The 27,137-nt window shown below is 51.6% G+C and overlaps 1 protein-coding gene and 1 non-coding gene across 2 annotated transcripts; both read right to left on the bottom strand.

The window, feature by feature from the left end:
• Window positions 1-778: 778 nt before the first annotated feature.
• Window positions 779-26,135, bottom strand: ECHDC3 (enoyl-CoA hydratase domain containing 3). Its single transcript, XM_046012265.1, has 5 exons — window positions 25,819-26,135; window positions 21,639-21,760; window positions 19,677-19,774; window positions 13,853-14,053; window positions 779-4,767 (listed from the first exon to the last, which is right to left on the bottom strand). Exons 1-5 carry the CDS (start codon window positions 25,998-26,000, stop codon window positions 4,456-4,458), a joined length of 915 nt encoding a protein of 304 aa, XP_045868221.1. The 5' UTR covers window positions 26,001-26,135; the 3' UTR covers window positions 779-4,455.
• On the bottom strand, window positions 16,731-16,803 carry TRNAK-CUU. Its single transcript has one exon. It is a non-coding gene; the product is annotated as a tRNA-Lys (tRNA).
• Window positions 26,136-27,137: the final 1,002 nt, after the last annotated feature.

Genomic DNA, 27,137 nt, shown 5'->3' on the forward strand with positions numbered 1-27,137 from the left:
TTAAAAAAAAAAAAAAAACCCAAACCACTTCCCCTCTACAGGACACCTGATAAAGAAAGGTCTTTGAAATTCTCAGACCACATTTCCTTGATCAGTTTTAAGAAAGTGAAACGACTAACCAAAGCCCACCCCTCCCTAGCTGTGTGATAATGAGAAAGTCACTCAATAATTTTGTATTTTGGCTTCTCATCTGTATAATGGCATTCAAGGGCCTACTTCGTATGAGGATTAGTGTAATAATATCTACAAAATGCTTAAAACAGTGCAGAGCATATGACTAATAAATGTAAGGGTTGTTGGTCTCTAAATCGCATTCCCCTCTGATGCATTTTTTTTCTTTTTCTAATTTTCTAGAAATTTCTAAAACCTAGATAATTTCTAAAAATTATCATCTTGTTTGGTAAGGTAAATATTGAAAACATACGATGTAAATAAAGATTTCTTAAATACATAAAAATGTGCAAGTTGGTTTTATAGTCTGTGCTTAAACAGTCCTGCTCAGGACAGGAAGATCCAACGGAACTATTGCTCTGAAATCACTAAGGATGTCAGAAGTCTGCCACACTGGGTGTAGAAACCCCATAACGTGGGATGTGCCAACTCACCCCTTCCCCCGACCTCCCCCACCTCCGCTCCCCAGAAGAGCTTCCTCCACTAAACCCCGGAGCTGGAGGGGCCCCAGGCCATCTCATCAGAGAGACCCTGCCTGCCAGCTTCCCACAGACCTGAAGAAATAAACTCTGGGCTCCAAAACAGAAAAGAAAAACCCTTGCAAGACTGAAGTTTAATATTTTATTAACTGTAACACGTCAAGTTTGATAATGTTGAATTTAACTCCCGATTTAACGCAATGATTGCCAAGAAATCAGAATCGTTAATCAAATGTTTAAAAATAATTCAAAAAGCAAATCATGGGGCTCCTTTCCCTAACCAGCAGCATGACATGCAGCGGGGAGCACAGGTGTATTCTCGTGTTTACGGACTATGGGGTGGGGCGGGCAGAGGCCGGAGCACCCGGGGCTTGGAAGCCTAAAATCTGCCCGCGTGGAAGTTTCCGGAGGCTCTCAGAAGAGCTCAAGCTTCTTCCTGCCCCTATCAGAGCCAGCGGTGACCGCCAGCAACTTCATCGTAAAAGCTGCCCGGGCTCACGGTTAAAATACGGTGCAGCTGGAGAGAGATGCGTCGCCTCCGCGGGAATGCCGGAGTTCATGTTTTTTGTGCGCAGCTGAATTACTTGGAAACCATTTTGGTGCGGGCGGGGGGCTTGGAAGTCTGAATTTGTGATTCAGTAGGTCTGGCGAGGAGCCCGGGAATCCGCATGTGAAGATCCAGGCCATCCAGGGGCCACACTTTGGAAACAGCTACTTTTAGTGCAGGGGGTTTTCAGAAGAAGCCAAGGAAAGGTGGGGGGAAGGGGGCGTTGCTGGCTGAATAATCCGTGTGCGCAAAATGAAGGGTAATTGCCAGTTTGGAGACAGCTGTGCTTCAGGTCACGGCTTCCCAGTGGATGACATCTTTGAAAGGTGCAGGTGCAGCACCGAGGCTCAGAGAACGGGGCATGGATTTCTCGTTCTCGAACACGCTCAGGTGTTGCCAGTGTTGACCACTTGTAGAGGCAAAACGCCCACCTTCTCCATTCCTGAAGGAGCATTTCCTTTGAGCAGAAGCTACCTGTTTCGAGCTCCCAGCATTGCAGAGCCCGGAAGCGCACGAAGAAGAGGACAAGAGTCGGATGGCGTCATGTTCACCGACGGGGCAGCCGCGTGGTGAAAGGAGTCTCACCCGCTCGCGGCCGCCCTGCAGACCGCCGACCAGAACGCCGCGATCTCCGGGTTCGAACCCCTGCCCCTCCCGAATCGCCTCCAGTAAGCACACCGTGTCGCCTTGGCTGTGGCACTGCTGCGCGGTTTGCTCGGAGGGCGTTCCTAGTCTCTCCGGGCGGGGACAGGGATCTTTGCCGCGTGTTGGGAGGAACATGGCGCGGGAATCATGAGCACAGACTGCGGGATCCTGCGGATCCAATCCCATATACTGGTTTGACCGAGGCAAATGCCTTCCCTTCTCTGAGTCTCCTCCTACATGCTGGGGATGGGGGACGAGGGATAGATTCGGCTCCTTAAATCAGCGCTGGTTCCTGAAGGGCAACTACCTGGAAGTTCATTGCTGTGAAGCTAGCTGGGGAGCCGGTCTCGCTCCATTTGCTGGTGTTCTGCCAGGCTCAAGCCGGCCTCGTGGAATGCTCCCTCACACGGGGGCGGGAGTGGGGACCCCGGACCCTGACTTCCTGGAGCCTGGGCTGCTGGGGTGTGGTCTGCAGGGCTGAGCTCAGCAAAGCTCCCTGAGAAGGAAACGGTACTGACGGAAAGACGGACGTTCCAGGATTCCCAAAAACAATCTTCATGTGTGGTTATCAGAAAAAATGTCACTCCATGTCCCAGTGGAGGGAAGCAGGGATACAAATTAACCCCAGATGTGTATTTGCTGGGGAATGAATCGTATGACACGAGAGGGTGGGTCGCAGGTTTTCCTTCTGGATTATTTGCTCCACAGGTGAGGATTAAGATTTATAGCTAGTCCCTGAGTGTGCGCGGGCAGCTCACAGGCTGGAAAGCTAGCTCAGAGCCCTGGGGACTTCGTGGTTTCAGGGGACAGTGCATGCTCATACAGAAACTGGAAAGTTGACTTTTGATTTTTATTTGCCAAATGTGTATGTGAGAAGGCTTTGCCACTTTCTCCGAAGTCCGGAACCTTTGTGACAGCCTCTCCCCCACACCGTGTGATCTCGGGGCTGTCAAGGGGGAACTTCCCCGTCAGGCCACCTGGGCAGGAAGGCACAGCAGGGGCCCCATGGCCAGCACTGTTTCCGAGCAGACCGTGGGCCCCGTCCTTCCCAATCTAGCCTAGAAGGGCAGCAAGCTCTTCATGCGCTTCCTAGTAAAAACTCCGGCTGTGGTCTGCAGACAGTCAAATCCGGCATCCCCCGCGCACTGGTGGAGTTCTGCCGCGGCAGTATGTGGTCCGTTCCTTCGTTCTGGAAAGCTGCCGCGCAGCCAGGGAGTCATGTCGTCAGGGCTGGCCCAGGCTCTCCCCACGAGGCCGCGGGGCCAGGGGAAGGGGCACCCATGGCTCTTTCAGGCAGAGTTGGGGACCCTCACTCTACCCAGGGGCAGCTGTTGGACCTAGCACAATGGGGGCCTCAACAACTCAGCTGTATGGGGCGATAATCGGAGCACCTGTGCCCCAGGGTGACACGAGAATATACAGAGGGTCCCAGGCACGTCCCAGGTATCTGGCAAATGATAGCTCTGATGACCTCTATGCACGACCAGCATCTTAGTAACAAGTTCCTTCTTTCCAAGAAAATTCTCTCTCTTTTTTTTAACCTTTCTAAACTTTGGCAAAGCAAAAAATTGTCCATCTCCATAGAAACCCGTGGAAGCACGGGGGACATTCACTGCAATGTGTGCGAGCCCCAGGGCAGAGCCCCTCACTTCTCCGTCTCAGCCTTGGGACTGACCACATTCATGTCCACATTCTACTCCAAGGGGAGAGAAATTGGTTTTAAAAAACAACAACAACAACAAAAAAAAACTGAACCCAAAACAAAAACCAAGCCCTGTGTGAAAGCTTGAGGACAAGAGACTTGAACAAGTCTTGGGCGGGGCTGGACCCAAAGCCGGAGAGGAGCAGGTTCAGGTCTTGGTGCACGTGCTCCCTCCAAGGGGGGCGCTCGGCAGCTGAGCGGAGCTGGTGGTGTGTGGTGGGAAGGACACGTGTCCCGTGTCCCTCCCACCTCTCCCTGATGTTTTCATACTCGGCTTTAGCCTGGGGTCCCGGTGTTGGATCTCAGATGGCCGGGACATTCATTATGTCAGGCACCTGGCGTGCGTCCCCAGCAACAGGCTCACCAAAAAGAGGACATTGATTTCCTTTTTTTCCTTTCTTTTCTCGGACACCCTGCGGTCTGGCTGGGGAAAGATAAAATTACCAGTCCCTCTCAATATTTAATCTTTTTAAATCATAGATGATTATCCCAAAGCCTTTTCCGTTGAGAAGTAGAAACAAGATTTTCAGTGTGGAGAAGGTCTTGTGGAGACTGGAAACATCTGGCCAGAACGATGTCTGAAGGCGGAGCCCTGCCTCCTGAAGGCGCAGCCTCCTGCTGCATCTCCGTGTAGCCTCACCCTCTCCTGTGTCAGGTGATCCCCCACTTAGGGTCCTTGAAGGATCACCTCAAGGACCAGGCTCCCCCCTAGCACAGCAGGCTGGCCAGGTGCTGGCCGGCTTCCACTTGATTTGTTCTCCGCTTCTTCCCTCCCCCCAGGAAATCTCAGCTTTTCACACGGACCACATAGCAGGCTGCGTTCTATGCAGTCAAGAGGCAGCAGAGGTGTTTGGGCGTCAGAAGGTGGGGGATGGGGGCTCCCTCTTCCTCCGCTTCTCTGAGGAGAACACTCAGTGCGACCAGATGGGTTTTCTCTTCTGGATGAAGGCCTTGATTCCCTCCTGCCCATCCTTCAGGGCCACGTTGTCCACCATGGTCTGGGAGGTGAGGTGGTAGGCTGTTCCAAGGTCCTGGGGCAGCTGCCTATAGAAGGTGGCCTTGCCCAGAGACACCACAGGACGGCTCAAGGAGGCAATCTTCTTTGCGATTCTCATGGTCTCTTCCTCCAGCTGCTCTTCTGGAACGACTTTGCTGAGCAGCCCGTGGAGCAAGGCCTCCTGAGCAGAAATGGGCTCCCCGGTGAAAAGCATTTCTAAGGCCACCTGAGGGAGGAAACGTGTGTTACTAAGGCATGCTCCCTGAGACCTCCAGCCAGCCAAGTGCCTCCCTCTCCCTTCCACTCTGCCTACTTCCCTACCACCTCCGCCCAGTTATCTGCTTCCTCAAATAACATGCCATCCATCAGGCCCGACGTCTACAACACCCAGCTCCTTCCAGGGACAGGGTTGGATCTTTCCAAGAGCAAGGAGAAGGCAAGTGCCCAGGGAAAGGCCCAACTCTCTGCCTTCCCTGGGTCCTTCACCAGAGCTGATCTCCGAGCACCCCCCAAAGCCAGGGGCTCCCCTCTGTCTCTTGCAAGGGCCAGGTACAGGACATCTGATGGGAGGGAACCAAAACTGAAGCCCCAGGCCTGCCCCAGACTGACAGAGTGGCCACTTTCCAGAAGGAGGAACATGCTCAGAGATGCCTCCACCACAGTCTGATTGAAAGAGCAGCCCCCCGGAGAAGGAGGGGTTGAAAGGAAATGCCTTCCAGGGACCGACTCAGGATCCCAGCATGATGTAACTTCCATGAGAGGCCACCTCCCTCTGACCACCCCTCTCCCTCCACACTTTCCAGGCCTGCAGAACGAGGGTGGAGGCTCCCTACTCTTCGTGGTTTGTCCCAGAGCCTACCGCGTACTGCACCTCAGTTCTCTCATTCCACAAGGCCTGGCCTCTTGAGATTCAAATTCATGATTCCCGCCGCACACAGAGACACAGAGCATGGGTGGGTGGGGGGGGGGGGCAAGGAGGTGCCGTTCTACTCCCCCCACCCCCTGCAGCCCCGCTGTTCCTTGAGCGCCCTGGACATGCTGTCACCTTGGGGTGCTTGTACTTGGTGTCCCCTCAGCCTGCGATGCTCCGTCCCCAGGTGTCCTTGTCCCCGTCAGGTCTCAGCTCCTGCGTCCTCTTGTCCACACAGTCCTCCCGGACCAGGCTAGTCAACCTGGAGGCCACACCCAGCACTCTCCCCCTTCCCGGCTGTCTTCATCCTTCGCGCTTCCACACTGCGTGCTGGACACGTTGATCTTGTGTATTGTGATCGCCTTCGCTGGCACGTGAACGCCACCAGATCACGGACTTTATTCAGAACTGTTGCGTTGAGTTCTGTGTTCAGTTCTTGCACACAGTAGGCGGCTTACTAAGTATTGAAGCGTGGTGGGAGGGGTGGATGGGTGAAAGCAGGTGGTACGGCAGAGGGGGAGGCTTCCATTCTTCGCAGGCTTGGTCAGAGCGGTGCCTCAGCTCCCACCTGGCTCGTCTGCTTGGGCCGCCTGGTCTTGTGACCTGGCTGCCATGGTGTGTGCGGAAGTGTTCCAGTGACCAGCCCAGCTGGGGTCCCCGCCGAGAGGCTACCCAGCGGCTGGACATGGGGGTCCACAAGCACTCAGACGATGCTCACCCCCATCTTCAGTTCCCCCAGCTGAGGCCACACACACTGCAGAGCCAAGAAGCTTCCTCGGGGACCCCCGCCCGGATTGCAGATTCACGATCTCAACAATCTGCTGTTGCTTTGAGCCACTGAGTTACAGGTGGTTTCCTCTGCAGTAGTGTGTAATGGGACTAGACTGAGATACAAACTTGGGGTCAGAAGGCTGGGCTCGAGGACTCCTGCCATCGTGGGGACAGATGGGAAACACACTGGACTGGCGGTTGGAGCACGCGATGCTGGGCCCTGGCTTCCCCTCTGTAAGGTTAGGCAGTGGACTAAATCCCAGCATGTCCAGTTTGGGGCAGTGTGATGACGGCATGTGGGAGGCAGCGGGTATGCAATGCCTGTGGGTCAGTCTATGCCTGTGGATCACACCAGAGACTGTGCATTAGTTGACCAGGAATAGTATCATCACGCCAAAGCCTCTTGGAAGCCCCTTGTTGAACATGGGGCTAAAAGCCAGGTCCTGCTGAGGAAGGGCTGCAAAGACCCCGCAGAAGACGCCCAGTGAGTCACACGAAGGGGCCAGGACAGTGTCTCCTCTGTTACTGCCTGACAAGCACGTGTCAGGGGGGACCCTGGTCAGAAGCCAGGGGAAAGCAGGGTCACTGCACCTTCCAGCCTTTCTTCTCCTCTGTTCATGCAGGCAGCTCTCCAGAAATTCATGGGCCACAGAGCAGACAGTGGCCAGCCCCAAACACAACACTAAAAATCATATCTGGCGAGGACAAGTCATCAGACCCTTTACAATCCTCAATCCCTTTACAAGTCCCTTTACAGCAATGGGCAAGACCTCAAATAGCCTTCCAAGAGTAGTTATGAGGGGGTGCCTGGGGGGCGTGGTCGGTTGTGTCCAGCTCCTGGTTTCAGCTCAGGTCATGACTGAGTGGCTGAGATCGAGCTCTGTGCCGGGCTCCATGCTGGGCAGGGAGCCTGCTTGGGATTCTCTCCCTTTCTTTCTCTCTCTCTCTGCCCCTCTCCTCACTCTCTCTTTCACAAATAAACATCTTAAAACAAGTAGCTGTGAATGCTAGGAGAGTTTTAAGGAGGAAATCGTTACAATCAAAGCATCAGTGTTCCTTTGGCGGGCTCAGCAGACAGGCATTCATCCATCCTGGGCCGTCCCTACTTGCTGGCCGGGCTCATCATCTGTCCGTGAGATGGCCCCTCATCAATGCCTTCCTCCAACGGATGCTTTCATTAGCGTCGCTCTCTTCCTGGGCATCCTTAGCTCTGTTCTCCTTCCCCTGCTCCATGACCCACGAACCGAGCTCCTGTCTGGCTCAGATTCTGCCACTGCCCAGGGTCCAAGAGATCAAGAAGTTTTCAGAGTGAGTCCTTTGGAGTCCAAGCTTCTGCAGGCCTGGACACAGGCCAGGGTGTGGGCAGGGGCCTTGTCCCATCTGTGGAGTGTGGCTCCTCCAAAGACCCCTGGGCACGTTGCTTCTCATCCCCTTTCCCCAGCTGGCATGCATGCGTACAAATGACTCTCTGAGATGCGGCAAAGAACAGCTAACAAAGGACCACAGGGCTCACAGTCACATGGAGTGTGACAGAAATGCAAGGGAAAACGGTCTGTCCCAGCAACACGTGAACCGGGGGAAAGAACTATGATGGTTCCACTTGCTCGCAGGACCTAGCACAAGTCTGCGTTTGAGGCTGGGGGCTGGGGGTCAGGTTCCGTGAGCAGAACTCCAAGCAGAGCCAACCTTCTCTTGGGCATCTGTTCACCCCACAAAGACTTACAGAGGAGAGCTCCAAGAATCCGGGGCAGTGCTATGCACTGAACTGCGTCTCCCCAAAATGCACATGTGCAAGTCCTGAGCCCCAGTGCACTGTATTTGGAGCTGGGGCCTTTGGGGTAGTAATTAAGGTTAACTGAGGTCATTGGGTAGGGCCCTGATTCCATAGGATTGGGGACCTTAGGAGCAGAGTTAGGGATCTCTGTGTCTGTGTCTTTTTCGTATCACCATAGGAGGACATAGTAGGAAGGCGGCTAGCTCCAAGCCAGGAAGAGAGCTCGTACCAGGTTTCACATCTGCCTGCACGTCGAGCTGCGACGCCCAGCCTCTGGAACTCTGAGAGAGCAAATTTCTGTTGTTTCAGCCGCGCAGTCCCTGGCACGTACTATAGCAGCCCAAGGTGACTAATACACACACGGGAAGACTGTGTGGTTTTTTTGTTTGTTTGTTTTTTAAGATTTTATTTATCCACCTGACAGAGATCACAAGTAGACAGAGAGGGAGGCAGAGAGAGAGGGAAGCAGGCTCCCCGCTGAGCAGAGAGCCCGATGTGGGACCCGATCCCAGGACCCTGAGATCATGACCTGAGTCGAAGGCAGCAGCTTAACCCACTGAGCCACCTAGGTGCCCAAGACTGTGTGTTTTTGTAAGGTCTTAATTCTGAAGCAACGCCAAAAACACATTAAAAAAAAAAAGGCATCCAAGTTCCTGAACTGAATGAGTCCGGGAGAATGTGGAGTCCTCACCCCGGAGAGGAGTGAATAGGGCACCCCTGTCTGTCAGGCCCAGGCAGCTCTGCCCATAGGAGAACACATGATCTCTTAAATTGCCTTCTAGATAAACGATTCCTAATGTTACTTCAGGGTCTCTAATATCCACAAAAAGGAAGTGACCTTGAGCTATAGCATGAGGGGTCGTCATCGGACAGAAGATATTTTCCCTTTCAGTCAATTAGTCAGCCAAGCGGAGAAGGCCAGAGACAGACAGATGGTCAGAACACAAGAGACCATCAGAGATCAGTCCACTCTCTGAAGGGTCCCCACCAAGTTCTGGGCCTTGTGCTCGGCACACTCAGAAGTAAATGGCGCCGACACACCACTCCGGCCTCTCCTACTACCTGCTGTCCAGTGGGCATGAGAACTGCTACATTCAGAAATCACCTCACGTGGAAATATTGTCAAAGACACAGGACGTTCATCTTTCTGGAATGCTCTAAGGGCAGCCTTGCCTGCAGGTAGGTGAAGGGACCACAACATCTGGACGGGTCCCCTCCACTCCTGGATCCATCCTCACTTTTGGGTGCAAACTTCCTTTATTATTGCTTACACAGACTCACTTACAGTTAAGAAAAAAAAAACCAAATTGTTAAATGGTAGTGAGTTCACTTATGTCCCCATCCTCTCTCCCATTGATGGAGAGTGACAGACTGTCCCACGAAGAGGGGTCACGAGGAGGGGCTGGTGCTCCAAGTCTCGCTGTGCTTTGGAGCCTAATCTGGGTGGCCTGGGTGTGGTCCTGGGGCTTGAAGTGGGGCACATGGGCTCTGCTGCTCAATCCCTCCTCACACCCAGGCAGCACCATAGACATGTCCCCTCCCAGGAGGCATCCCGGCAAAGCCAGTTTTCAAAAGCAAGTCAAGAGAACATATGAAGAACCAGGATGATGGAGAGGTGGCTGGCTGAGCGGCTTCCTTCTAGCGAACGACGGATGCGTCTGACTAGATGGGAACGGGGAGGAAAGGGCCCCCATGGCTCTTCCTGAGGGAGGCATCGCTGGCCCAGGGCAGCCCGGAGACAGGTGTGCTGGCATCCACCTGGACCAGGCGGGGGGCACGCTCTCCTGGGTACTTCCGTTCCTTTCATTCCTGGAGACCAGGGAGGTCTTAAAGGGATTCACGCTACCCTTGAAGGACGTCTTGATGGGAGGAAGGTCAGCACCCCGCCTGGTTCATCCCCTTGTTTGGGCCTTGGTTTCCTCATCTGCTTCCTGGGCTCCTACTGATTTACAGAGATTTTACCCAGGCGGGTTGGATAACAAGAGTTGTATTCTCTAAAAGAAAGCCTGTTTACTCTCTAGCTAATCAGCAGCATCTTTGCTTATGACTGACACTTCTATGTAGTGTCCTCCAGAACTCCAAATGAGAAAGAAAGTACCTTCTCTCATCCTTTTCCTTCATCAATTCAAGCTGCCTTTTGTGACGGCACTTCTTGGGTCCCCGTAACAAGCTGGGGGTTTCATACTTCCTCTTCCTGAGGCACTTGCATTTAAAACAACAGCACCTGAGGCCAAGGCAAACCCCAGAAGCAGCAAGATTTGGGTCTGGAGTTGGTCCCCCAAGTTCCAATCCCAGATGGGCCACTTCCTAACCACAAAATCTTAAGCATGCAACTTAAGCCCTCTGAGTCTGTTTCCTCATCTGAAGGTGGGAATGAGCCTTCCGTCCTCCCGCAGGATTGTGAAGATGAGAGACAGTAAGTGTGAAGCTAACGCTATCCTGCTGGGCACTCAGTCGGCACCTAATAAATGCACTAATGACATTAACACACCTATTCCAACTATACGTTTGTATGACTCTGATTGGCTATTAGGTATCACAGCCCTGAAAGGGGGTGATTCTTTAAAGCAGAGGGGTCTTGGGGGCCCCCTGAGTCACACCTATGGTAAGAACTGGCTGGTGATGCAGTAAGGGCTCAGGAAGGAAGGAAGCCAACGGAGAGTCACAAGGCGGGCTTGGTTGCTGGGAGATATTAGGTAAGGCCCTGAATTGCCCCTCAAACCCTTTTGTAAATCAGGGGTTGAAGTACATGGTCTCAAAGGTGTGGAGACCAATGTCCATGTAATTCTCTGTTCAAGTACAGATTCTGATGTCAGTCGCGGGGGGGGGGGGGAGGGTGGCTGGGACCCTGCATTTCTCAGGCTCTCTAGTGGTCTCCAAACCAGGCTGAGTAGCAAGACTTTAACACTCTTTCCAGCTTGGAAGTTCTACTCTGTTCTTTTTTTTTTTTTTTTAAGATTTTCTTTATTTGACAGAAATCACAAGTAGACAGAGAGGCAGGCAAGAGAGAGGGAGAAGCAGGCTCCCTGCTGAGCAGAGAGCCCAATGCGGGGCTCAATCCCAGGACCCTGAGATCATGACCTGAGTGGAAGGCAGAGGCTTAACCCCGAGCCCCCAGGCGCCCAGTTCTACTCTGTTCTAATGAGACTTTGAGGAAATCTGAGTCCACAGATACCCAAAGTTACCTCAGGCAACTAGGTGGAAGCCAGCGTTCCCACCACAGAGAAGTGATGGGCTGGGAGAGCGGGGTTCGGATTTTCCCATGCTCTCCCAGGACACCAGCTGCTGAGGGCCCGCTCTGGCTGGGGAGGAGAGCAGCTGCACCAGGCAGTGTTTAGAAGGTGCAATGAAGATGCATTATTTAACTCATACCAGAGGAGAGAAATGCTTTACAAATGTGAAAAATTATTCATGCCCGGGCTCAGTCTGGCTTGAACACAAGGACTGCACTCCATGGCTTCTGCTCCAGGCTGAGAAACCACCGCCCTCCATCTCCAGCACAGCTGAGCCGTTTCCCATGGTGACCAGCAGAGGGCACTGGTGACCCACACCCATGGCTCTTCCTGGGGCGGAAAGGGTAGAGCTCCGAAGGCAGGCAAGTTTGCAAAAGCACTTGCTTGTTTCCCTGTGGCTATGCGCAGAGTAAACGTGTGCCCCCAACCCACCCAAGCCCACGGGCCTGTGTATGGATGCGTTCATAGGGGTGCAATCAAGCAATGACCACAGGGAGGGGTGTTTCTGGTTAGGTTTAGATTTTTATGAATTCTTACTTGCCTCCTCCAGGGGGCAGCACAGGTGAGACCTGAAGATCCAGCAACCTGGCGAAGGCCCTAGGTTCTGACAGACTTCTTTCCACTGAGTTCCCTTTATCAGTATTGTGATTTCAGATCATGAGTGTTGACCCCAACTGTATCCCCTTCACGCCTCTGTGGAGTAATGAACCCAACAGGCAAAGACATCTACAGACAGCTCTGAACCACTTTCAGACTGCTAACTGGGAAGAAACCTGGGGGTCGGATCACAAGGAGCACAGATCAAGGAGCTGAGTGGGGACGATACTGGAGACTCTGCCCTCATCATCTCAGCAGGCCTGGCCCTTGCCAAAACTACCCGGGGGAAGTCGGAGCTGCTTTCGTTCTTGCCCTGTCCTGCCCCTTCATCTGTCACACCGGGGTGGTTATGCAGGGTGGTTCTGAGCACCGGGCTTCCTGGAAACTTAAGGCCTGTGTGTGTCACATGTGGGTTTTTTTTCTCTTCTCAAAAACTAGTTTAAAATTTGATAAATGTGATAACAATGTTTACGTCTCTAGGACTCCATTGTAAGCCTCGATGGGAAAAGTTTCTTTGTGTTAAGAAAGAATGGATTCTTATCCTAACGGCGGGGCTGATACAGAGGTTTGAGTGCCTCACTGTGGACTCTTCCAGAACATCGGGTGTTAAGGAAGATGAAAACACCAGGGCACCTGGGTGGCTCAGTGGGTTAAAGCCTCTGCCTTCGGCTCAGGTCATGATCCCAGAGTCCTGGGATCAAGCCCCACATCAGGCTCTCTGCTCAGCAGGGAGCCTGCTTCCTCCTCTCTCTCTGCCTGCCTCTCTGCCTAGTTGTGATTTCTCTCTGTCAAATAAAATATTTTTTTTAAAAAAAGGAAGACGAACACCTACTGATGGGATAACCAGTCCACCTGCTGATGACGTGACAGGCCTCGTGACTTGGCTTGCACAATTGTACGGCAGTTTGTCAACGAGCGCCGACAATCTACTTGAGATGCACTTCGATTTCATGTACTTGGCACAGAGGAGACACTTAAGAAGTATTCGCTGAATTACCGTACATGCATTTAAAGTGAACTTGTCTCCTGACAGGACGAAACCCGCTTAGTCTGCAAACGTTTTGGCAGCTGTTACGTCTGACAGCTCACCTTTGCCCACTTCCAGCCGCTGTTCCTGAGGGTGCGTGCTCGCACACTCTGCCTTCAGACCTTTCTCACAAATACACGGTTCTGTAAAACTAATGAGGCACCGTAAAGGAAAGGAACGCATCCCTAAGCTTCTTGTTCCTGCCGCTTGATTTCCCTGGGGTCTCATCTCTTTTGTGCCTCAGGCATATGGAAAACTGCTAATTTTTGTAGTTGACGTTAAAATGGATAATATATTCTAGAAAGCAGTTTGGGTTCCCTACGTTCTGCAACTTCGCCAACCTCTCCCTTTCTGGAAACACATTTCTAGTTGAGAATGAGGATGTATTTTTTTCTAGAATGGGGAAACCTCTGGTTTACACTTAAGAGCTCCTTAGTAAATCTTATTTTATGATGTGATAGGAAGAACGAGTTTTATGAAGAACATGGGCTTCACCGTGGTGAGCAATGACCAACCTCCTCATGTTATGTGGCTCCTTCCAGGGCAGATCCAATACACCAAGCACAGGCTCGTCTTGCTCCTCAAACGTAACCATTGTGAACCTGACACACTCAGGGAATCAGCTCTTTTCAGTCCTTTCTGGAACAAGACATCGCTGGCAAACAATAAGCCAGGGACACTAGCATCCTAGCCTCCTGATATTGACCTAGGACCCCCCAGGCGGTCCAACAAAACTGAGTTTCAATGGCAGGGCCAGTAAAAGGACAAGAATGTATGCAAACAAACAAAACAAAGCAGGAACATAACCAGTCGTCCTGAGGGGCCCTCGAGAGTGACACACGGTGAGAAGCTCAGAGGAACAGGTGCCGGCCATCCCCGCCCCCACACATGGCTTCAGAAGGGACACTGCTGCGCAGCCCGCCAACCAGCGAGTTCTGGAACGGACCACCCTGCGCCCTGGGGGATCACATGGGGAGGACCCACAGGGCATTCAGTTACCTTCTTAGGCACCGCTCTCCCCAGGGCCACCCCAGGGGTGGAGCAGAAGAGCCCGATGTTCACCCCGGGGGTGGCGAAAGAGGACTTGTCACTCGCCACGGCAATGTCACAGCTGGCAACGAGCTGGCAGCCGGCCGCGGTGGCCAAACCGTTCACCATGGCAATGACGGGGACCGGGAGCTTCTGGATCAGCAGCATGACCTGAAAGGGCAAACACACGACTTCGTTTCCGGCCGAAAGCAAAATGCAACACGCACGCGGACGATTTTCTGTGACTTCACCCTTTCCAGAGCATGTCCCCTATGCATTCGATCAGAGTCTCGGGGGAAAAGGGTGAAAGGAAGCCTGAAGAGAACTAACTTGGCACCAAATACCAACTGTTTGGTATTCCTGAGACCCAGGGGCGGGGGAGACAGTAGGTAACAACCAGGGCCGGAAAGCTCAGCAGGGAAGGAACTCGCTCAGGCGGGGAGTTTTTTTTTTTTTTTTTTTAAAGAAACACAGGGAGAGGGAACACAAGCAGGGGGAGTGGGAGAGAGAGAAGCAGGTTCCCCGCTGAGCAGGGAGCCCGATACAGGGCTTGATCCCAGGACCCTGGGATTGTGACCTGAGCTGAAGGCAGATGCCTAACCACCTGAGCCACCGAGGCGCCCCCAGGCGGGGAGATTTGAACCTACGTCTGGCTGATGGCACAGCCCTGATCCTTCTTCACCTGGCAGGACCCTCTGTGAGGTCACCGTCCCCTCTGACCACGTCCCCAGCAGCCCCCCATGAAGCACAGAGCTGATTCTGATCTCTGGGGAACCGTGCCTGCATGGAGCGTGCCCACTGCAAGTCTGAAACTGGTATTTGCTACTTCCTTGAAAAATGAAACTGGAAAAGGAACTGGAAGGCAAAATACTTCTCAAATTACTGCCCTGAATATTCTCTCAATTCTATTATAATGGTGGGGAGGCACCCTGTCATGATCAAAATAAACAAAATTGCCTAAACAGGGCCCCTGGCACAGAGAGGAACCAAAACCCGGCTCGTGCGACCCCTCCCACCCCCTCCATAAATTTCTGGAACTTATTTTTGCAGCTCACCAAATACCTTGGTTGATTTCTCCACTTTTTTTAATGCCACACAAAACAGATTGTGTCGCTATGGTAACTTGGACGTATACACAGTTGCACTTTGAACCCTGGCAGGGAAGGAGGGCAAGTGGGAAGGAGCTACTACATCTGGGTTCGTTTCCTAGGGCGGCCAGTCTGAAAAAATGACTTTCCTTGATTTGAAGGTTTTGCCCAAGGAACTCAGGCTTCTGTATTCACAAACGTGTTCTATTCGTCAGCTTTACTACAAGATCATATATTTAGGGATATGACATCATGTTCTATAATCGTGGTTTGGCCTTTTTTAGGGGGTCACCTTGTGAGAATCAGATAAATGCTATTGACTCTGCTCAGAAGAATGCACGTGTGCACATCCATACCGCAAACGGCTCACGGATGAAGGGGCTCTGAGAACTCTAGGCGAGGACGAGGGTGGTCAGTGACTGAGCTCACTCTCAGAGAACTGCATCAGCAGGGGAAGAACTCTTACTCAAGACCTTGCAGCGTCTTACAGCAAAGAAAGGTTCTTTTTGGCTCTGAGTGTCGTCTGTCGCCTAATGAGCTGGTTACTTATGAAAGTCACTTGGCCGTGATTGGCGCTGAACAGTCTGTGTCTCCCGTGTGCCAGCTACGAAGCACTAAGATTCTATACCACCTGGTGGGAAAATACTGAGATAGATCCCAACAATATTAAAAATATTTACACTTTTCATCTAGGGAACATTTCTTTTTTTTTTTTAAGATTTTATTTGTTTATCTGACAGAGAGAGGTCACAAGTAGGCAGAGAGACAGGCAGAGAGAGGGGAAAGCAGGCTCCCTGCTGAGCAGAGAGCCCGATGTGGGGCTCGATCCCAGGACCCTGAGATCATGACCTGAGCTGAAGGCAGAGGCTTAACCCACTGAGCCACCCAGGTTCTCATCTAGGGAACATTTCTAAGGAATAATCCTAAAATAGGGTAAAAAGGCATCTAGGCAGAGATGTTAAAAAATTACTTTATAAAAAAATTATTTTATAGTGGTGATAAACTAATAAGTAGCGAATATATAAAAATAAATAAGGGGCACCTGGGTGGCTCAGTCAGTTAAGTGTCTGCCTTCAGCTCAGGTCATGACCCCAGGGTCCTGAGATGGAGCCCCACACCAGGCTACCTGCTCGGGGGGAGCCAGCTTCTCCCTCTTCCCCTTGCTTGTGCTCTCTTTCTCTCACGGTGTCTCTCTCTCTCCCTCTCAAATAAATAAATTTTTAAAAAATAAATAAATAATAAGAAAGTGACCGTGTAAACTTATTGTCCACTTAATGGAACGCTGTGTTCTCATTACGAGATTTTCCACCGGACATAGCACCATGATCTGACCTTGCATAGAGGGCTATAGCCAGGGGTCTGATGCCCAGTCTGCCACTTATCCACTGGCTATCCCTCAGTCTTCACATCTGGGTATAATAATGCGCACAAGAATAGTACCAATCTTCTAGAACATGAGAATTCTATATACGTCTAACGTATTCAAAACATTACGTGGCACATGGTTAAGCATTCCGTGCTATAATCACATTATACAGTTATACAGTATAATTGCCCTTATGTATGATTATTCAGACAAATAGGTTCATGTGGGGAAAGTTTTGAAAGAAATCTAAATATTAGCATCCTCTCTGGGTGGTATGATCACGGTCTAGTATCAGCAGTTTGTTTTCTTCTATTTTTCTGGATTTTCAAAATTGTCCATGTATATTATTTGTATAATTAAAACATTTTAAGTAACTTTTTTTAAGAAGGCTCCATGCCCAACATGGGGCTTGAACCCATGACCCTGAGATCAAGAGTCACATGCTCTACTGACTGAGCCAGCCAGGTACCCCCAAAATGTCTTTTATTTCTTAAATTTTTCTATTTTTTCAAGATTTTTATTTATTTGAGAGTGTGCACGCACACATGTGCACACACATGGGGGTGATGGGGGAGAGGGAGAGAGAGATTCTCCAGCAGACTCCCTGCTGAGCGAGGAGCCCTACATGGGCTTGATCCCTCAACCCTGAGATCACAACCGCAGCAGAAATCAAGAGTCAGACCCCTAACTGACTGAGCCACCCACATGCCCCCCAAAACATACTTTAATAAAGTTCGCAATACAGGAAAGACAAAGCAAGCTAGATAACAAATCAGCTGAGGCAGCCAATCCCTTGGTAGTCAAGAAATGATTATCCCTCCTAGTTTACCTTCCTGAACTAAGTATTTTCCCTGGGTTCTTTGCCTTCTCCAAATGCGACATCAGTGTAACTACAGCTTAGCCTCACTCAGTAGTGTGACTGCGGGCTCTGGAAGCAGCCCTGTCCCATTGCCATTTCAGCGGTGAGGCCGAGGAGAAAGAGAAGACTCTCTTCCTGGACTAAGGTTTCCACCTCAGACTTCAACAGGACAAAAGAAGAGACACACAGGGTGGGTCTCCAGGGAAGTGTGTCGGGTCAGCTCCACAAAGGGTTACTTTTGCTCTCCCATAGCCATGATTTTTTCTCCTCCTCCATTTACCCTATTCCTGGTTTGTAAATAATTAACAATTAGGTGGCACTTGGCATCTGCACGGAATCTGCTACAGTTTAGATCCTGAGCCAAGTCAGGAATCTCCGTCTTCCTCTCTAAACCCGCATTTTCTCGTGCGTGAACAGAACAGTGAAATCTCTAGCTCATTCTGTCCCAATCTGTCCATTGATCACATTTGGAAACTGAAATCTTCCAAGTTCATGGTGCTCCCGTTTGTCCAGGACATTGTGATTTTCTTAGAAGTATTCAAGAAATCAAGAATTCAAGAAATTCTTAGAAGAATTCAAGAAATCCGCTCCAATCTCCGTGCCAGAACAAGGTCCTGTTTATGCACTGTCTTTTTCAGTGAGCCCGAGGCATCCAGGGGTTGCCAGCGTCCATGAAATCTGGCTTTTCTCCTCTGAAGCAGCCTTGGGCTCCCCTGTGGCCCCCTGGATCTCAGTTCGTGAAGGCACCACGGCAGAGTGATAAAAGCAGGCCCTTGAGGGAGGAGGGAAGGCTCTAGTGGTTCTCTTTGATGCTTTTCTGTTTTAGCCAAACACACTGGATATTGTAGAGAAATCACTTCTAAAGCGCCGTGCCTTGCCAAACACCAGAGCAGAACATTACATAAACATTACTGATGTGGAACAAAACACGGAAGCCTTAGCTCCGGGTTGCTTCTGCATCTCCGTGAAGCCTCAAGTCAACTGCTTTCCTGGCTTGTCGACATGAGAAAACTCTTAATGGGCTCTCCATCTGGCGTTCTGGAAGGGCAAGGGAAACAAATGGTGGTCGAGAAGGCATCTCAGTCACCTTCCTGCCAGACTCCCTGGTGCGCACCTCTGTCTTGTCCATAGAGAAGGTATCATGAAATACTTGTTAAATCGTTAACGACCAAATACGTGAGCAAGTCCATGAATGAATGAAAAATTCGGTGAAGTAATCTTAGGGTCAGGTTATGAAACTGCTTTCGGTCTTTTTTTTTTTTTAAGATTGGTTTATTTAAGAGAGTTTGTAAAGATTTATTTATTTATTTGTAAAATAAACAGAGCATGGTGGGGGGGGCAGAGGGCAAGGGAGAGAGGATCTCAAGCAGCCTCCATGCTCATCGTGGAGCCCGACATGGGGCTCGAGCTCACAACCTGATACGACCTGAGCCGAAACCAAGAGTCGGTTGCTTAATGGATAGCGGCACCTAGGCACCCTGATGCTGTGTTCTGTCTTGCTTCTCACCTACATTTCCAGTTTCAGTTTGGCAGGAGGTTTGTTTTTCCTTCTTTTTCCCTCAGTGCCTGGCAAGTACTGCGCATACAGTAGTGCTCAATAACGATTATGAAACAAGCGAAGCATGACCTGAAGTTGTACGCTGTATTCAGTTTCTCATTATCCAGAGGTGGACTCAGTATGTTTCTAATCATCACAAGCCTTTGGTTCCTCTTCCTCCTCTCTGCTGGCAGTTTCTCTCCTTCGTATGGTTCAAGACACAGACGGTGAGAAGTAAACATGAAGAGGTTAATTTTCCACTTGGAGGCGGTGATTACAAAGGTTGAGCGGAAGCAGGGTTTGAAAATAATCTTTAAAATCATTATGGTTAGTCCAATCACAAATATTCTCTCTCTGCCATTAACAGAGTTGTTTTGGTTTAAAATTTTTTTTTAAAGATTTTATTTATTTATTTGACAGAGAGAGATCACAAGTAGGCAGAGAGGCAGGCAGAGAGAGTGAGAGGGAAGCAGGCTCCCTGCTGAGCAGAGAGCCCGATGCGGGACTCGATCCCAGGACCCTGGGATCATGACCTGAGCCGAAGGCAGCGGCTTAAACCACTGAGCCACCCAGGCGCCCCGGTTTAAAATTTTTTAAAAAATTACACTGATCTTAGGCCCTTTCCCTGCACAGATGTTCACACCCATCTCTGCCTCTGACTTGAGACACATCTACCAAGACACACCCCCACGATCCCGGACGCGGCCACTGTCAGCACCAGCCTGTATCGACCTTTCTCTGGCAGGTAACAAGATCACTTGCAAACCGTGCCCACTTCTTAAAAGTCGAAACCAAATCGTGGCCTGGTTGAAGGATGCGCCAACGACCAGTCTGCAGGGACTAGGTCTCAGAGATAAAGTCTCATGTGTCCATTGGAAGCCCAATTCAATATTCCACATGGCTCTCATTTTTGGGCTGTGATGTCGCCCCTTAGCCTGGCTTACCTCAGAACAGGTCTGAAACACTTCGGCGTGATAATCTGGGCTTCGCTCATCCGTCAGTTCCTTTAAATCATGCCCAGAAGAAAACACGGGCCCCTCAGCTGCACGTTTCCAGTAGAGAAAAGAAAAAGAGAAGTAAGCAGCCAGAGCTTGAACGTTCCCTTACTTACCTCCCGGGTAACGAAACAGCAATCACGCTGATGCCGTGGACACTTAGAGTTGATGGCTCATAAGTTTTGGTAAGAATAATTCCATTTTGCTTGCAAAGCGACAGCCAGGGTTTTGTGGTGACAAAGTAAGGTGAGGCATGGGTTCTCGAAGGTCTGTGGTGGAACCAGCGAAAACATGTCGTGCCAACAAGGAGAAGGCTCAGTAACCGTGGTGAATGTACTCCTTCCAGAATTATCCCTCCGGTTTCACACTTCTGTGTCTGGAATTGGCCCAGCCTGACTGTATAGACTCATTTGGGCCCATCAAATCCACCCCGCCTCCCGCAGTGTCCCTGTCCTGCGGTCCACAGATCGCGGCCACCCACACAGGCTGGGATCAGGAAGGTGGGAGTGTGAAGACAGACCCTTTATTTTTTTTTTTTAAACTGTTTTTTTTTTTTAAAGATTTTATTTATTTATTTGACAGACAGAGATCACAAGCAGGCAGGGAGGCAGGCAGAGAGAGAAGGAAGCAGGCTCCCCACGGAGCAGAGAGCCCGATGCGGGGCTCGATCCCAGGACCCTGGGATCATGACCTGAGCCAAAGGCAGAGGCTTTAACCCACTGAGCCACCCAGGCGCCCCGTCAGCCCCTTTATTTTTACAAGGGATTGGGCGATGTGGTTTTACTGATACTGTTGCCATTAACAACAATGAGGAAATGGACACCCCCCATCAGCTGGTAGCACCTTCTCCTACTTCCCTTTGGCTGCGGCTGCTGGGACAGACGATGTTACTCCCTGCACGCCCGTGAGAAAATTGCGTGGCTCTGAGTTAGTGGCCCTTACTGCACCCGGCTTACACCCCCATGGATCCTGGACAATATTTGCTCTATTTCTTTTCCCCTCGCCATATAAAAAGTTGAAAATCTGGGGGTGCCCTGGTGGCTCAGTTGGTTAAGCGTCTGACTCTTGATTTCAGCTCGGGTCATGATCTCAAGGTCATGAGATGGAGTCCTGTGTCAGGCTCTGGGATGAGCGTGAAGTCTGCTTGAGATTCTCTTTCTCTGCCCCTCCCCCTTGCTTGTGTGGGAACATGCTCTATCTCATAAATAAATACATAAATAAAATTTAAAAGATTTTTTTAAAAGATGAAAATTTATATTCAACCACAGAGAAGAAAGTAACATTCTAAGTATCTGCCTCCAGAAACACCGATTTTTTAACTTAAAAAAAAAAAAATGGTGCATCATAGGGCAGCATCTGTTTTCTGTGGTTGCTTTACAAAGCTGGCACACTGTTATTTGTGCCGCTGTCATCATGGCCGGACGATCTGGTAAAAGTTCTTACTGGAAAAAGAGCAAGGAAAGAAATGAACAAAATAGATCATGCTTCCTGGGACCCTTGAAGAAGATCACAGATCTCAGTTGAATGGAAGACAAACCAATCCATTTCCCAGCAGCCTGTCCTGGCCAGCTAGGTCGTCTGCCAAAAGCTTTCGTGATTAAACCCATCTGACCGGATCCATGAAGACATCAGTTCTCGGATTCTGATGGGAAGACCAGCACAGCCAGGGGTGGCAATGTTTCCTACCTGACACGTCCGACAAAATGAAAAGAGACATATTCTCACCGCACAGTAATCTTCCCTATAATTTCCACCGTTAATTACACAGGAGTTTTTTTCATAATGTTCTTGTAAAGGAGCTTCAGAAACAATTCTCCCACCAGGGGAAGGAATGCCTCAGTTGACCAAAGCATTTTGAGAAGCTGCTTCTGGGTCATTACAGAACACTGAGGCGGGATATCCGATCAGTACCTGAAATGATGATGACTCTTAGGTCTTTGCTCTCGGCTTCGTGAAGAAGGTCCCTCTGCAGAGATTTCAGCATGGCTAATGACAGCGCGTTCCTCTTCTTCGGATCACTCAAGACAATGTTCCTGGGAAGAACGTTTTATAATCACTGTATAATTGTAAGTACACGTGTCAAAACAAGTGAGGACCCCGATTCCTTTCTTACCCCAGTGGCTTTTCTTAAAACACCAGGAAAGGGAACCCTTGATGCTTAGAGGCTACTGAGAGGGTCTGCCAACTATCAAGAGAGATGGCTAAGGCAAAACAAGGAGACTACGCGAAATATGGGCTGGGCCTCCCACCCCCTTTCCCTGGATTTCTCTTTTTCTCCAGGTTTGCTGTCAGAAACATGACGGCCTCCTCCCCCCAAAGGGTAGGTTACGGCAGTTCCAGAAACCACCACCAATCCTTCCGAGAGGCTGTGAGGCTTGTGAGACCAGAGCGGGAGCCCGAGGAAGCTGCCACGTGTGGCTACCTTCCACTTCTCTCTCTCTGCTGTTCTTCAAGAGAGTAAGGTCAGGGAAGGAGCCGAGAATGGAAACACACCCCCAGATCTCTTCCCGTGCACCCCATCGAGGGGGCAGTGTGGTTATAGCAGCCAATGCGCTTCAATGACCACATCTTTCCATGTTTTTAGAGCGGCATCCTGCAATTCTGCAGAATAATTTGCGCTGAGAACAGGAGATGTGTGGAGAGCAGGACAGGAGCAGACAGCAAGGGGGCTCTTTCAGGACATGTCATCCGACTAGGAGCTGGCATGCCAAGGTCTCGCTATATTGTTGTCGGGCTGCCTGTACACAGGAATGTCTTCTTTGTGCGATTACATGGAATGGGAGGGGAACCAGACCCTAGGCTATTGTTCTGTACGTTGTATCTGTTTCCCCTCTGTCCCCACGTCCATGTTTCCTGCCGTTCTCACTCTTTCTCTGGATCTGATACTCCTGCTATGTGTCAGCCTGGATCCTCCTAAACTCGCCCTCTGGGCCACCGGCTTCTGGAAAACCACTCCAATGAGTGACTTTCTTCCAGCGCTATACGAATACCCGTTTTCTTCGGGACACTGTTCTGGCTTTGCTGCCATCTTCAAATGGCTGTGATAGTCACATTTCCTCCTGGGTGCTGAGAATGACTAGCAGCTGGTAGGCAGATATGCAATGAAACCCGCATTCTGGGGGGTCGTAAAAGAAGGGTCCACGAGCCTTCCAGTAAGATAATGAGTGTGCTTTCTGTAGCAAATCTCAGAGCTGCCATCCCGTCAGTGACATATGCTTAAATTCAATTCTAAGGCCTCGGGCAAAATCGTGCAGAAAGATGCCAGCGCCCAGATCCCTTTGCTGCACGGCAGTGTCTGGTCATATGTGGCCCATTAATCCCATGGCTTGCGCATTGCACACCCTGTCAGAGTGCTCTGAATTGCTGAGTTCACTTCTCGACCCAGACCAGCGAGGCTTCTGTTCCTGCCACTCCGCTCAATCTGTCCTCACCCAGAATCTCCTCATTGTTAGAAAAAGTCCAGTGGCCATTTGGATCACGCTCTCCTGTCTCCTGTCTTTTGGTGCTTTTCTAGCCTGTCCTCCTCTCCTTCTTCAGGGCGCTCCTTGCCTTCTGCTCACCCCGACGTGATTCTCAGAGCTCCCTCTGCCGCTTTTTGTTCCATGCTCTTCCGAGGCAACCTGACCATGGACTTGGCTTCGCGTGGTACCGCTATGCTGATGACTCCCAACCTTTGCCCTCACCCAAACCTCTGTCCTGAGCTCCAGATCTACTCTACAAGTTCATTCCCATGTCTCCTGGACTATCCTGGGGCATCGTCCCCCAACTCCCTTCATCTCAATGCTACCACTCAGTTGCTCAAGCCAGAAACTGAAAGCCTTCTTAGACTGCTATTTCTTCCCTCTTGAACTGGCCGTCAAAGCTGACCGATAATACCTGCTGAGAATCTTAGCAGTCTGAATTCTCCCAGTGACTATCTTGGGTCGAAACACGTGACACCTTGCACCTACAGCTTCACCAGCACCACCACCGGAAGAGGGAATCACTAAGAGGGAGGTCACTGCCAGAGCACGTGACGAGAAGTGTAGTATTTCTGTTTGCAGGGCAAGAGATGGGCCCTGGGGAGGCCCCGATGAGCTCTCTGGAGCCCATCACATCATTGTAAACCCCCAGAAAGTTCATGAGGCGAGGCACCTGTCTGTTCACACAGACACTTGACAGATACCTGCTGAGCGAATTCATGACCCCAAACAGCATTTTGATTTTTCACAGCCAATTTCACTAACTCCTGGAAATTTTCATCTCACCTAGGTAGGTTTGTTTGTTTGCCACCTCTTTTAAACCTCAGTGGCGAGGACACTGAGCGAGACAGCAGAGTGGAAACAACTTCGGAGGCAGACGGACCTTTTCCTGCCTCCTGGCTTTCTTTCCTCCCAGCTGTGTGGCCTTGAGCCAGTGGCCACCTCTCTGAACTTGTTTCCTCACTGTAGGATGGGGACAATGTAACCTACCTCATAGGCTTCTAGAGGGATTAGGGGTAGCAACTGTACCGTGCCTAGCACGGTACCCCAATTCCTGGCTGCTTTTCACTCCAAGACTATCACTGCTGAGAGGAACAGCTCTGAAAAGGGATGCTTGAGGTGTGACTGAGTTATTCAAGCTCGCCAGCTTCATGCCTAACTTACCACTGCTTCTGTGGTGTGTTTGGAGGTTCCTACTTACTGATTCCGAGCATTTATGTCAGATTGAGTCTTCCCATCGTCTCCCTTTCTGATTTAGCTCCGGAGAACTCACCTAGACCTTCAGTCCACTGGCTCCGTGGGTCAGATGTCAGGGTTCTGAACCAGATTTGCAGAAGCAGGGGCACCCTTGACAATGAGCAAGGAGCCCCGCCCGGGCCCTGCACTTCTGAGTACCTTGCGCTGCGTACCCCCACTCCAGCTGTGCCCTGCCAGGTGAGCCAGGAGTCCACCTGAATAGAATGATATGCCCACCTGGAAGTCACCACCCCCTTCCAGACCCTGCTGTGGTTACCTGAGACTCTGGAATTCTCGGGCTTTGAGAGGGGCATCGTTAAGCCCCTGGGGTGGCCACGAGGAATTATTTCTAGGAGGGGAGAGGAGAGAGAGAGAATGTGGGCACACTGGATGGGGTGTCTGCAGACTGTGTGCCAAGCTCCTGGCAGAGCACAGGAAGGAGGGGTGGAGAATGAGAGGGGGTGAACATAGGATGGGACGAAAACGTTGCAGAGCAGCAAGCAGCTGGCTTGCCACTGCTTTGGGGGAACTCCTAGGAGCCTCAGGATTATAAATTCGAGCATGGTCTTCCAGGTCTATGAAGACACACTTCTCAGGGTAAGAGAAGAAAACATATTTAGCTGTTAGTTTGATTTGTGACTTTCAAATACTTAGCACGCTGGGTAGGCCTCTCTTTGCACCCTTGTCCTGATGGGGCAAACAACAGGGTGAGACCTGGATGGGTCTCGCGGTCCTTCAACCGTTGCTACTCCAATCCCAGTTTGTGCACCAGTTTTCTTGTTCTGTTTTGTTTTGTTTTTTAAGGGTTTTAGGCTTGTTGAGCCAAAGGACAGAGCTCAGTACAGTGTGCCCTTCGTCCTTCATATTGACCTGCCCCCACTCGGGTACTCCTGGGGCAGGGCCAAGGAGCAGCTAGGCTTTGCCTAACCTGGCATTCGAACCAGGTCAAGGTTGTGAGAAGCACAGAACCTCTTTTTCAAGGCCACAGCAGCGGTGTGGCCACCTGCCGAGCTGCCCACACGGAGCCTAAAGTCCACTGAAGACTGGGATCCGTTGCCCCGGGGGTTTAGGGGCAGTGCTGGGCCTTCCGAGGCTGTCCCGTTTGAAATTCTCTGGTGTGTCCTGCAGATCCGAAATGCCACAGTGCCCAGGCAAGTGACTTGAGGAAACACCGTGTCCGCGATTGGGTTCCTTTGGCCGAGACGGAAACTCGGTGTCCCCAGCGGATATAGCTGGCCCCTGGCTGAGCCCCCCCACCCCGTGGCCTCCGCGTGGGGTGACTGCCCATCTCTCTCTGCCCGGGTCCCTGGCGCCCACCCCCACCCGGGAGCTGCCCCACTAGGCCCGTGGGCTGGTCCGGAAGGGCCCGGCGCCCCCGCGGCCCCGCCGCTAACCTGATGCCGTCCTGCTGCCGCGCGCTGGTGGGTCGCGGCGGGAGCTCCGGCCGCTCGGCCCCGGCCGCACTCCTGCTGCAGAAGCCGGCGGAGAGCTGGGCCCACGGGCTTCGCCCGAGCCAGGCGGGCCCCTTTGCTCCGAAGGCCCGGAAGCCGGCGGCGGCCATGGCAGCCAGAGACATGCCCCAGAGGGCCGGACGCCCCGAGGGCCGCTAGTGCGAGCCGGGCCGCTGCGCCTCAACAGCTGAGGGTCGCAGGCAAAACCGGGAAACCCAGCTTGAAGTCCCACGCCAGGTCTAGGTCGGTCTCCTCCCGCAGGCCGGACCCTCCCCTGCCCCGCCCCTCCGCATGTCCCGCCCCATCCCGCCGCCGGGCACCGCCCCTTCGCGCCGCCCCGCCCAGTCGCCGGGCCCCGCCACTCCACGCTCCAGCCCCGGCCCCGCCTCCCTGCGTCGCGTCGCCCCCTCCACCCCGCAGCCCTCTCCACGGTGAATCCCGCCCTCTGCGCGGTCGGGCCCCCTCCTCACCGCCCGCAGGGTCTGCTCCGCGCCGGCAGGCCCCGCCCCCTCCGCCCTGAGGGGTGGAGTCTGGGGTGGTGCGCAGACCCTAAACCGGCCCGCCAAATGTTTGCTAGTAAGTCCCGATAAAGAGTTCAGGGGAGGCGAGGAAAGGGCTTGTTCTGCTTCGACGCTGAGAATGTGGTTTGCGGGGATTAGGAGAATGAGTGTCAGCAGGTGGCGACTGGTATGAGCTGTGGTGGCCACGTTGTTCCGCCCAGCCACTGCAAACCCACTCAGGCCTCGCGGGTGATCACAGGTCCCAAAGGGAGGTGCGTTCCACACAGGCGTTGACTTTTGAAGGACTTCGAGTCCTCTCCTCGAAAACCCTACATCTGTCTCTTGGGTGTTTCAAATGCACCCGGGAGGGAAAGGGAGATCCTTCTTAGGATCTAATCGGCTGGCCCTACAGGAGACAGAGAATTTCCTGTCGCTGAAACCTTAAGTATAATGAGAATATTCTCATAGTCATGTGTTAGCTAAACTCTCAAAGTTTGGAGGTTTTAATAAATTTTCTTAAATACTCTATTTTTATTGACTACATGCTCATTTTCAGTAGTAGATACCCTCGGCAGGAGTTGCTCTGGTCTCAGGACACAGACTTGTATCTTCCACTGTTGTCCTGTTTCAAGTATTTTAGTCAACAAAAGCATCTTTTTGAAATATGTCTGATCGGGGGCGCCTGGGTGGCTCAGTGGGTTAAGCCTCTGCCTTCGGCTCAGGTCATGATCTCAGGGTCCTGGAATCAAGCCCCGCATCGGG

This window comes from Meles meles, chromosome 7 (assembly GCF_922984935.1).
Source record: "Meles meles chromosome 7, mMelMel3.1 paternal haplotype, whole genome shotgun sequence".
NCBI classification, from domain to species: Eukaryota; Metazoa; Chordata; class Mammalia; order Carnivora; family Mustelidae; genus Meles; species Meles meles.